The sequence below is a fragment of the Lygodium microphyllum genome, chromosome 26 (genome assembly GCF_053477565.2).
Source record: "Lygodium microphyllum isolate KBCC chromosome 26, Lygodium_microphyllum_v1.1.10, whole genome shotgun sequence".
Lineage (NCBI taxonomy): Eukaryota > Viridiplantae > Streptophyta > Polypodiopsida > Schizaeales > Lygodiaceae > Lygodium > Lygodium microphyllum.
The window spans coordinates 62,447,266-62,460,164 of NC_141160.1; the positions used below are offsets into that span (position 1 = coordinate 62,447,266).

At 40.8% G+C, this 12,899-nt stretch overlaps 1 protein-coding gene across 1 annotated transcript in view; it reads left to right on the forward strand.

Annotated features, from left to right (window-relative positions):
• The first annotated feature begins 8,426 nt into the window (after nucleotides 1-8,426).
• The window catches only part of LOC148013327 (pentatricopeptide repeat-containing protein At3g03580-like), a 49,132-nt gene continuing 44,659 nt past the window's right edge, over nucleotides 8,427-12,899 (forward strand). Inside the window, exons 1-2 of the mRNA XM_087667870.1 lie at nucleotides 8,427-11,659; nucleotides 11,762-11,824. Of these exons, the coding sequence (XP_087523996.1) occupies nucleotides 8,427-11,477 (3,051 nt within the window). The 3' untranslated portion in view covers nucleotides 11,478-11,659; nucleotides 11,762-11,824. The remainder of the gene's footprint in view (nucleotides 11,660-11,761; nucleotides 11,825-12,899) is intronic.

Below are 12,899 nucleotides of genomic sequence, written 5' to 3' on the forward strand. Positions count from 1 at the left end.
CAATGACGCCTTCATCTATGCATTATATTTTGATGGAGATTCTCAAGGACCCACCAAGCATGCGAGTGTAGGGATTGCAAATTGCCATTAAAGACCCCTGTCGTAGAGTAATAATGAAAATTGGAGTTTATCTAGGCACCACTTTCAATAATAATATGTGAGAATACAAGGTCTTACTCATGGGGCTAAATGTATCCAAACATGGTGGTATTTGTCATTTATTAGGGTGAAAGATGATTCAAACTGGTGATCAACTAGTTGAATGGGACCTACACTGTGAGGGACCCCGTTCTATGGATCTATCATCGTGCAGCCTTGGACATGCTGGAGATTTTTGAGTCAATTACTTGTTAGAGCAGTCGATTCCCTATTAATGGAATTGCTTTGCAAAATCCCAGGCTAATTATGCTTTTGTTAATTTATTTCTCAATCATGGTCCTATTTCTATAATTATTCAATGATATCAACCTAGGGCTACTTTGGGGGGTTCTTACTGACATGTTCATGTCTATGGTTAATATGGATAATGAGTCTGGTAGTGTTAGATCACCTTCCAATCTTTTGTGGATGCATCAGATCATTCAATGCCATATTCGTGAGATGCCCCTTGCTATTTATGTAGGGGTTGGCCAACAACTTGATGCATCTTGTGCAGGGCTTGAGTGGCACATCCCTTGGTCTAGATTTTGTGCTTTAGTAGAGTTTCTATGAGGATCAAGGGTTTAGATCAACATTGTTTAGCTTATCTTGGTGCTTTCTAGTCATATTTCATTAGGCTAAGAGGGTCATGTATTCTCTTTCTTGATGCAAGTGCTTTAACTTGTGGATTGTTTGTTAGTGGTGTTTTGCATATTAGTTCATTCACATTTAAGAAAGGTGTTTTGCATGACAATGTCGATCTTTCATCACTACTAGGTGTCTTTATCACCTTATCTCTTGTTGGTTACTACTCTATGTTTTGAGAGGAAGAGGTAGGGATGACTTATGTATTATTCTTCATGGATGTGAGGCTAGGACTTGGGCTAGGGATTGAGTATCCTTGTTGTGGGATGCCTCCATTGCTTGTTTCTTTCTTGAGAGTGGTCATAGGTTGAGCTTCGGTGCCATTCTTATCCATTTGATGGTAAATAGGGAGCTGCCTTTCTTTTGTAAGGTAGGCATCCTAGATGAGAGTGTCAATTTGATTTCTTATCATGATAAAGTCCCCTAGTGAGTGAGGGGTTGGGACTTGAATGTGGTCTACGGACTGAAATTTGTTGCAAGTCCCATCATGGAAAAAAAACTGCTACAAGATACTAGGTCTTGGTAGGTTCTTAGGTTCAAGACAAAGGCCTATTGCTAGGACTTGTGAGCCTTATATGAGGTTGGGTTGTTCCCTAAGTGTTTGTCCAACTAGACCATATAATGTCTCAAGTTGTAAACTGGTTTTCTCATTTGCACTATGTCTACCAGACTCATAAAGACCTTGGTTTCTCTCTTCCTCACACACCCATGCTCTAGATTTTATCACGTGAATTGATACCTTGAAGATAGGAGATTTATTAGGATACTCAAAATTTTAATTTCTTCACTCCTGTCATACATACATGAACATACCCTTAAGCCAAAGGCCAAGGTTAAAAAGAAAAAAAAAGCTTTAAAATAAAAAACTTACCTTACACGTGAGCACCACCATTTATCTCCCCTCCACATCGACTATCACAACCCTCATCATCATTGTCGTCATCGTCATCGTCATCATCATCATAACGGTTGACAACAAGACTCCTTCCTCTCCAGTCATGGTAGCCATGAAGATTGTTGCATGACATCTGGTGGCTCCAAGAGTAGACATGGAGAGAGAGAGAGAGAGAGAGAGAGAGAGAGAGAGAGAGAGAGAGAGAGAGAGAGAGAGAGAGAGAGAGAGGGGGGGGGTTACCCCCTCCCCTTAGTGTAGAAATGGTTATGTTTTGAATGAAGGAAGAGGGGATAGCAGCATTGAATTGATATGCTATTCTAGAAAAGGGAGAGATAGTAAAGAGAAAGAGAGAGATGCAGAGAGGACAAGAAAGAGATAGGAAGAAAGAAGAGAGAAAGAGAAAGAAAGAGATAGAGAGAAAGATAGAGAAGAAGAATATTTTCTTGCCATCTAATTTGAATCTCATCAAGTTCATCGAAGCCCATCAAAGCGGCACCTTTGCCATAGTGCCAAATAGGAAAAGCATGAGAGTTGCAGGAGTCACAGGAGCTACAAGAGCTCTCCGAGCCACAGGAGCTATGAGAGCCACAAATACGAGCAAAGATAACGTTCAAATCCCTGCCCTACAAACCTAGGTTCCCCTAATCCTTATAAGTTGCAGAAATAAATTGTCTTTTGTTTGAAATGATAGTTATCTTGCATCCGATGTTATCTTAATGAATGCATGTTAAAATTAGTAGCCAATACACATTCTTAGGTGAAGAAAAAGGAAATGCGTATCAATTAAGTTCTTCATAAGTCGTATCTTATGGATAGTCTAATAAGTATGTACCTTTTTGGATATATCCTTCATAAAAAATGCAAATCCTTCAGGATGGTCCACTATAAGATGTTTATGGATCAAACCTAAAACTCTGACTCTATCTCTTGAAAATATAATGCTACTTGCTCATGTTTCTTCATTTAAGAAGCTTATGACCTATAGTATTCAAGATAGTTTGTTCCCATAGTTGAGCATAATGTACGCTACATGTCTATCTGAAAATCCTAAAAAAACTCATGTCATATGCTATTGTTCTTCATTCAAGAAACATGTGACATGTAATATTTAGCTTGTTCCTCGAGTTGATCATGATGCATGCTACCTGTCTATGTGGTAATCCTAAAAATTTGATGTTGTATGCTATTGTCCTTCATTTAGGAAACATGTTACTTGATTCAATATAGTGTGTTCTTATAGATGTACCATATGCTACTATTATTCATTTAGGAAACATGTGACTTGTAGTATTTAGGATAGTGTATTCTTGTAGTTGGTCATGATGTATGATACATGTCTATCCTAAAAAATATAACGTTGCTTAGTATTGTTCATTCAAGGAAGCTGCAATCTGTAACATTGTAGTGCTCTCAATTGATTTTGCAATGGCATTAAATTCTCTTGGTCATACATCAAATGAAAACGAGTAAAAGAGGTATGGACTTTGCAAGATGTTCTATGTTTCCACAAGGATATTCTCAACTCTTCATCCAACATCCTTCGATTATTGATAACATAATTGGCTAGCATTTGTGAATTTTTGATGTGATTGCTACTTTCCACTAACCATTACATTGATGATAGCATGGCAAGGAATGCTTATAATGCATCTCAAGCTTCATTTGCAATTATGTCACAAAATCCTTCTTGATTCTTGGCCCTCTATTAATAGAAAATGTACTCTAAACCTACTACAAATGCATTCATAAACAAACCTTACTATCTCCTTGGAAGTTTCTTCCTTCACTTCTTTAGTGTTTATCCATCTAATAAGGTAGTATATACAAACTAGAGTAACCCTTACTTAACTTAAATCTCAAAAGAGTTTTCATTAAATCCATATCCCACTACTCAAATCTCCAAAAGTACTAAGTTTTGTAGTAGTCAAGATCTTAGTGCCTAGGTAGGTGAAATGAGGCACAAATGTTAGATTACTAAGGTGTTGACTCACATGGTTGAGATTACTAGGACTTCCAAACATGGATGAATGGAATTGCAATCAATTTAATTTTATAAGGCATGTGGACTTTGATGCTATAGTAGTTTTTGGGAAAAGTGGCATTATCCTCGAGCTATAATGCTCACAATCAAGGAGCGGTGATAGGGGTCCACAATAGATTTAGTAGCACCAATTGTAAATTTTTAACTTATCCAAACCACAACTAGGTAGCAGCTTTGCTTGAGTTGGACGAGGAGATAGTGGTAGTCTTGGTTTATGCCACAAGCTTAGACTAGCCTGTTCCAAAATCTAGGAATTCCTCAAAATAATTGAGTGTTCAATCATTTTGACATGAGACTTCAACATGGTGGATTCTCCTAGTGACCATTTTGAGGTTAGAGGAATAGTCTTGGGAGGACAAGAACTTGAGGCTTGGACCACATTAAAAGGCTACCATGCATTGGTAGATCCCCCCCCCCCCCCCTTCGTGCCACACACACACACACACACACAAGGTTTACATGGGCTAATAATCAGGAACCCCTTCACCTTTATAAGGCCAAACTAGGCCACTGCTACATTTCAGCAAGGCTCCTAGGGAACTATGTGGATTGTAGGCAAAAGGTTCTTCATATGATTGCTCTCTTCGATCGCAAGCCTATCATCACCATATTAAGTCAGTCCCAAAATCCTAAGGTAAGAGCTAGCTAGTTCCATGCAAATCTTTCTCGCTTTGAATTCCAATACATCTAGAAGTTGATTGCTACTATATGGAATTAGCATTTCCTCTCTTCAAGGAGTCCCAACTAAACCTTGGACTGTAGCCACTAAGGACTCTCAGGAATTCTTGAGAAAAGCCAAGCAAACTCTTACCTCTATGAGGCAAAAGGGAAGGGCCTAAACCTACCAAAAAAGTATCCTACTGGAAGCTAGGATTGATCTAGGTGAAGCTCATCTCCAAGAAAACCTCCTTTCTGCAAAACAAACTCTTCTAAGGGAGGAATTGATCAAGGTGGAGCACCTTTAGAGATTTTTTGAAAGTTGGTGGTTTGATAGAGCAGACAAATTGACTAAAGAAAACTTCAAGATGCTCAAACAAAAACATATTAAAGAACTTATTGCCCTCCTAAGGAGAGAGGACAAGACTTGGCACCAATCTCAAGAAGAGAATTTGGCAATTCTCTATGCACACTTCAACATTTTTAGTGTTTTTAACCCACCTACACCCCATCAAATAGAGGCCAAGGTTAAGGTTTCTATGTGTAGAAAGAAAGTAGTTTCATTGGAAATAACTTCACTCTTAGAGGTTGACATATTGGATTTCAAACTAGATGATACCATAAAGTCTTTAGCCAAGGGCCAAATCGCCTGGCCCATATGGCTAGCTTGATGAAAAATTTCAAACATTCAAGGACACACTTATTCCCCCCTTTCTTGATGCTTGGAAGGAGACATTCCACTTTGGGGCCCTCCCATCCTTCATCAATGAAGGCATTGTCAAACCTATTCATAAAAGGGAGGAGAAAGAACTACTAGGTAATCGGAGATAAATTATGTGCCTAAACACAACCTATAAAATTTTCACTAAAACATTGCTTGCTCACTTAGACAAATGGATTAGGAATAAGGAACATAAAGGATTTATAAAAGGCAGATATATTATGGATGCTATTATCAACCTTTGGGAAGGGCTTGACTATGCTCAACAAAATAACAAGGATTATGTATTTATGAAGATAGACTTTGATAAAGCCTATGACAGTTTGGAGTGGGATTTCATTCTCCAATCCCTCTTAAACATGGGACTAGGTCAAAGATTCACAAAATTTGTTTTTGTTCTATTTGGGAATGCTTCAACAAGGATAGATGTTAATAGGGACCTCACCCCCCCTTTCCCTCTTAGAACATCAATCAGCTAAGGTTGCCTCCTACTCCTCTTCTATTTTCTATTGCAGAGCTAATGGTTTGGGGGTGGCTTATAGAGGATCAATATAAAAAAGGGAACATTAAAGGTATCAAATTACTAGGGGGAGCCAAAGATACGATCCTAAACCTATTGGCGGATGACACTAACTCAACGTTAAATAATGACCTAGTGTCTATTTCCTCCTTCTCGGCCTATCTAGAGATTTCCTTCATGGCTCCAAAATCAACCACTCCAAAATGGGGGTCAAAACCCTCCTTAAGAATCCCCCCCTTGGCTATTAGAGGTGGGGTGCAAGCCCATCAAGGAAGGGCTTGTTTTCTAGCTCTTGGGGATCCCCATGGGATTTGAGGTCACCATGAAGCAAAGATGGGAATGGATGATGGATAGATTTCAAAATAAGATTAACAAGTGGAATGATCTCAAGTAGGGCTTCGCTTCTAGAATAGTCATTCTCAACTAGATCATCCTACCTTCTTGTGTATATTTCCTCGCCTACTAGCATCCTCCAAAATACAACCTCCCACAATTAGAGGCTCTTTGTAGGAACTATCTTTGGGGTGGGGAATCCCCAAAGTTTAAAACATCCAAAGTAGCTTGGAAAACCTATACTTTCCTAAGAAGCTAGGAGGTCTTGGAATCCTAGACATACACTCTCTAGCTGGCAAACTTGGGTGCAAGTGGGTGTTGAGAAGTAGGATCCACCCTGATGAGGATTGGCCCATTCTTTTCTCATACTCTTTATCTAGGTTCATAGTTTCAACTTGTCCAAGGCTTAGCAATCTGCACCTCCCACACACTGATCTTTGTAGACTTTAAGTTTACTCCTATAGGAGCACTCCATTGGTCAAACTATTGTGGTACACATGTCTTAGATTCAAACTCCTCCTACAACTACAACAATGACCAAAAACCATGTATTAGTCAACCAATGACTAAATTTGGCTTAGCCTTACTTTTTTGCCCAACCCATCAAATCATTTAAAGCAAATTGCCTGTCTCAACTGAAAAGGCCTCCAAGTGTGGAAGAATTTGTGAGATTTCCCCTAAAAAAATGTGCAAGATTTAAGAACACTTCAACTAAGATTCAAGCTTATTAGGAAAGACTTAAATTTTATTTTGGAAAGAAAAGCGATATGGAATGCTAGTTCTCCAATGTTCATTCAAATTAATGATCTGGTTATTCCTAACTCTTTTTGTTGGAAGATGTATGCTAAACTCTATCCCATGCCTTGTTTCCCCCCATCAAATTCACATGTAATTCATTCACTCAATAGGAAGGTGGCAAATCTCTTGGTCAAACAATTAGTGGGATTTTAGATTTAATCAAAATTGGTCAACTATGATATAACCTAAAATCTCTAGCCTTTAGTGGCTCATTCTCCATAAAATTGTGTGGACCCAAGAAAAAGTGAGAAGCATTGTGGTGGGGACATGAATGTGTCCATGCTGTGGCAAGGAAGTTGAAACTCTCCCTCATTTGTTTCTCACCTGCCTCTCTAACAAGAACATATTGGTGGGGACATGAATGTGTCCATGCTGTGGCAAGGAAGTTGAAACTCTCCCTCATTTGTTTCTCACCTGCCTCTCTAACAAGAACACTATGAAGTGGTTTTACAAAGTTGTCTTTCACCTTCACTCATATAAGTTCGGTTGGAAAGAGATCTAGTTGGGGGAAGCAAATGGGTTACCCTCTATAGTCTAGACATGTATATTGGGGGGGGGGGGGGGGTTTGTCTTTTGGAACCTCTAATTACAAAGGAATGCAATTGTGTTTGAGGGTGAATATCAATGCAACTAGGACAATCTAACTTTTGATTTTTTATTGCAGGTACTTCACCATGTTTGATTGATCGCTAAGATGGAAGCCAAAATGGAGATCGCTCGCTCACCTGTCACGCTTAATAAGGATTAGAGATGAGCCATACTCCACTAGAAAGTTTGTGAAATGTTTGCAGTACTCTCCCAAATGAAAAACATTGTTTTTAGCGGATTGCCTCCTAATACAAAAGCCAAAGAGTTAGGGAGTTGTCTCGAAGAAAGAAAAAGGAAAGAACAAGAAAAAATTCCACTCGAAAATTAAAAAAAGGTCGTCCATAATGAAAGGAGGTTGCAACTCGAATGTTGTGAAGCCTATTGGTTTATTGTTTTCCAAGCAAGAGACTTAGCCTCTGCAAGCCAGACATGAACTTGTTCATGATAGATACTACCTTGGCCTCCTATATACAATGTAATAAATAACTAAACGTCGTGTTGGTTGTCTCTCCTGGCCAATGTCTTGCTATCTTGCATATGGGCAGTGCCCCATTTTGTGATGTAACTACCTTTTTCTCTTTAATATAATTTATGCATATTTACTTTAAAAAGAATATATAAAAAATTTATTATCCCGTGGTGTTGAATTTTATAGAGAAAAATAAGGCAAAAGAGCCCATTTTCTCACACGTAAAAATGCCAAAAAACTTATTACTGTGTGTAGATTTGCCTCTCGCTCGTAATCGTACCTAGCTAGGTATGTGATCTCTCACAAGAAGCTCATCATCTATACTATTAGTTAAGGAGAGGTGGGAGGTGGGTGCTCCCTCCTCCCCCACAAAAAAAAAAGAGAATGCGGGAGCGGGTGCCACCGCGCCTAGTGTCAATGCTAAAGAGGAGAAGAAGGGAAAAGAGGCCCTTCTCTCCCCGTGGGAAATGTCAAAGTGTGCCGGAGGCCAGGTACTTAACCTTTCAAATAAACGGCATGGGACCTTGATGTAATTCTGAATTCAATTAATTCATCATCGTTCAGGGTGGCGACACACTCCCAAAGGAGAAGGGAGGAAGCGAGAACATGCTTCAGTAAGGCATGCGAAAGCTCGAGGTCCGCCCTTCGCTTGAGAATCGGCTCATCAGCGTCTTGCAGAAGTGCAAGCAGGAAAATAATCTGCCCGTTGCCAAGCTCTGGTATGCTTACATGTGCGAGCATCAGCTTGAACTGCACACAGTCCTGGGTAACTACCTCGTCCTAGTGCTTGCCGGTTGCGCCAGCCTGACTGATGCCGAGCACGCATTCGGTCGATTGCCTTCCCGCAACGAATACTCTTGGACCTCACTCCTCTCCGCATATGTCGATCGCGGAGATTTTCGACATGCCTTCCACCTCTATCATGAAATGCAGAGGGACTCCGTACAGCCTAACAGTTACACATTTGTAGCCTTGCTTAAAGCTTGCATTGCCCTGAAAGACACAGATGCAGGTTGTGGCATACATGATCACATTATCAGAAAGGGCTTGGATAAAGATGCCATTTTGGGCAACTCATTGGTCGACATGTATAGCAAATGCGGCTCACTTGTGGAAGGAAGGGAAGTCTTTGAAAAGCTTCATAGACGAGATGCTATCTCATGGAACACAATGATTGCAGGTTATGTTGAACATGGTTTTGGTGAGGAGGCACTGAGCTGTTTTGAGCAGATGCAGCTGCAAGGCATCCCTCCAGCAGAAGTCACGTTTGTGTGCACGATGAAGGCTTGCAGCTGTATAGGATCTACCGACAGAGGCCAGCTACTGTGCACCGAAATTGTGAAAAAGGGAATGGAAAAAGATCTTCTCATTGGCAACACTTTGGTGGATATGTATGCAAAATGCGGCTTGCTTGCAGAAGCCCAAGAAGTGTTTGATCACCTCCCAGGTAGAAACATTGTCTCCTGGAACACACTGATTTCAGGCTACATGAAACACGGGCTTGGTGAGGAAGCACTTGTATGTTTAAAGCGGTTGCAACTAGATGGCATTTCTCCTGATGTGACCACTTTCACCTACGGCTTAAAAAGTTGCGGTACTATTGGATCCGTTGAGAGATGTGAAGAAATACACTCTGAACTAGTTTTAAGAGGTTTGGAGCAGGAACTTATTGTTGGTACTACACTTGTGGATATGCTTGCGAAATGGGGCTTGCTTATACATGCACATGCGGTGCTTGACAGATTACCAATTCCAAGTCCAGTCTCATGGGCTGCACTTATGTCAGGATATGCTGACCATGGGTTTGATACGGAAGTGTTCAGTTGTTTCAAAAAGATGTACTCAAGTGGTGTTTCACCTGATGTTGTTGTGCTCATGACTTGCTTAAAGGCTTGTAGTAATTTGGGAATCCTAGAAAATGGCCAGGAAATACATGCTGAGGCAGTGAAACTGGGAGTGGATAGTAATATAATCCTGGGCAATGTGCTAATAGATATGTACGTCAAGTGCAGTGCACTCGCAGAAGGACAGGAAGTCTTTGACAAGCTGACTAAGCGGGATATAGTTTCCTGGAATGCATTGATAGTGGGATTTGCTGATCATGGGCTTGCTGAGCAAGTTTTAAGATGTTCAGAGGAGATGCTGCTAGAAGGTGTGTTGCCAGATGACGTCACTTTTGTTTGCACTTTGAAATCTTGTGGTAATTTAGGAGCTATTGGTAGAGGCCATTTGCTATGTGCTGAGATTATCAAACATGGATTAGAGGGCAATTGTTTTCTGGGCAGCTCAATAATAGATATGCATGCTAAATGTGGTATGCTGACTGAAGCACAAAAAGTGTTTGAGCAGCTATCTGCCCGAGATGTGGTTTCATGGAATGCATTAATTGCAGGTTATACTGAATGTGAGCTTGGTAGGGAAGCATTGGACACCTTCAAACTCATGGTACTGCAGCATGTTGCTCCAGTTGATGTGACATTCACTTGCATCTTGAAAGCTTGTGGTATGGTAGGAGCTTTAGAAACAAGCCAAGAAATACATGCTGAAGTAATTAGGAGGAGTCTTGAAAAAGATCACTGTATCAGCTCAGCACTAGTGAGTACATATGCGAAATCTGGCTCCCTTGTAGAAGCACAAGATGTGTTTGACAAGCTGCTAGTACGAGATACAGCTTCTTGGGCTGCTTTAGTATCAGGGTATGCACAATATGGGCTTGATGAAGAAGTTCTGAAATGTTGTGAACAGATGCAGATGGATGGTGTACCTGCAGATTGTGACACGTGTGTTCGCTTCTTGAAAGCTTGTGGTGCCACACGAGCCTTAGACACAGGCCATGAAGTGCACACTGAGGTCATGAAATTGGGGTTAGAAACCAATCCTTTTGTGGGCAATGTGCTGGTAGACCTGTATGGCAAATGTGGCTTACTTTTGGAGGGGCGGGATGTGTTCGACAAGCTAGTTATCCGAGATGTTATATCTTGGACAGTGATGATCAAGGCATATGGTGAGAACTATGAGGGCACTCTAGCTGTGGAATGCTTTCAAGACATGCAAGAACAGGGTGTCAAGCCGGATACAACAATATTCACGTGTCTTCTTGCTGCATGCAGCCATGCAAACCTAGTTAAACAGGGTCAAGAGTACTTCAAGATGATGAGAGAGCTTTATCAACTCGAACCAACTCTGGAGCACTGCACTTGTATGATTGATCTTCTTGCACGATCAGGAGATATTTACGAAGCTGAGAAGTTTGCTGAATCCATGCAGTGTCTTTCATCCAAAGAAATCTTGAGGGCTTTGCTCACTGCATGCAAAGTGTATGGTAAAGTAGAGGCAGGATTGAGATGCTTCAAGCAACTTATACAGTTGGATAAAGAAGATGCAACTGTATACTTGCTCATGGCAGATATCTATGCCAATGCTGGCAGGTGGACTGAGGCAATCAGGATAGAGGAGATGAGACAACATGCAGAGGCATTGAAGAAACCTGCAAATGCATCTATAGAGGTCAATGAGAAGCTGGAGAAGTTTAGTGTGACAGATAACAATTCGAGAAATTTTTTGACCACATTTGAACCATTGAGCTTGCGCATCAGAAATCAGGGATATGTGCCAAATGTAGGTGCAGTTGTAAGGCATATATTCAGTGAAGTGGAGGAAGCATTGGTGTAAGCCTTGTAAACCCTGAGGGGTTGGTGCTGGACAATGACTGCAAAGAGGTGCATCCTAATTTGCTTATCCTAGCATGTTCTGAGCTTACCGCACGAGGAATAGCTTCTGAAACTTCACCGTCTGAGCACAATGTTTAGTGCCACAAAGTTATGGCATATAAGTCATGCGGCCTAATGGAAGAGGTAGTAGTCTCATTATACTTTCTATTTGACACAATCTAGACTTTAGCTAGGGGAATCCTAAATATTTTTCGTCTTAAAATCTTGATGTTCTCTTTGTGGCAGGCTTGGAGGCATAATAGAGATGGCTACTTCTTGCCCACACTTGCTACATCTTTCCTTCTCCAGGTACATATTCTTGGCATGCTCTTCATCTACTAAGAAGGATCCTTGTTGTTGTAATAATTGTAATAGAGGTGGTTGTGGTGGTGGTGATGGCGGTGGTGGCAATATTAGTGGTGTGGTGGTAGTTTTATTGATGATAGCTGTAAATTAGTAGTGGTGTATCGGTAGTAATAGCAGTAGTGGTAGTTTTAGAAGCAATTGTCATAGTAGTGCTCGTGGTGGTTGTAGTGGTTATAGCAGTTGTATTAGTGTTAGTGATGGTGGTAGCAAGTGTTGAAAGCAGCAGCAGTGGTGGTGATGATAGTAGTGGTATGGTAGCGGTAGTGGCTGTGGCACAGCAGCAGTAGTGCTGATAGTAGTACAAATTGTGCTGTTATTAGTAGCAGCAGCAGTGATAATGGTAGTGATGATAGTAGGTCATGGTTGTTGTAGTGGTGGTGGAATCTAAATGTCAAATGGCAATCTACAATTGAGCAATCAGTTAGTCTTTGAGATGGGGCCTTACTTGGAGGCTAGTCATTCTCTGCCATGGTGGTGAGAAAGCCTACACGTCTCTTCTTGGACCAAGTCAGCTTTGTCCTATGATGAGCAAGACACCTGTGTGGTGATCAAGCATATTGTTGTGCTTAAATCTGCTATCATGGGCAAGCTGCTATCCAAGCCCAATGCAAAGCATATTAGTGTTATTGCGACACTAGAGTTGTTAGTGACCAGGTGTTAGTTTCAATGAACCATGTATACTCCAAATGCCATGGAGCTCAAGGTGGTGGTGGATTCTTGTGGTCACGATGTACAAGTGTTGTCACTTGGCACTTGTTTGTGTTGATGATTGTTGCTTCTGTCTATTATCTATTGTTTTGTCTTTTTGAGTGAACACAGGATATTCCAATGAACAAAATGAACATGGGATATTCCAATGAGTAGAGTGACCATATCCTTGAAAGTAAGTTGCTTTCTTGTGGTCACAATATACAAGTGTTGTTGGGTGTTGATGATTGTTCCTTTCGTCTGTTATTTGTGGTTTGGCCTCTCTCTGAATATGGGATATTCCAAAGAGCACAGTGAACATGGGGTGTTG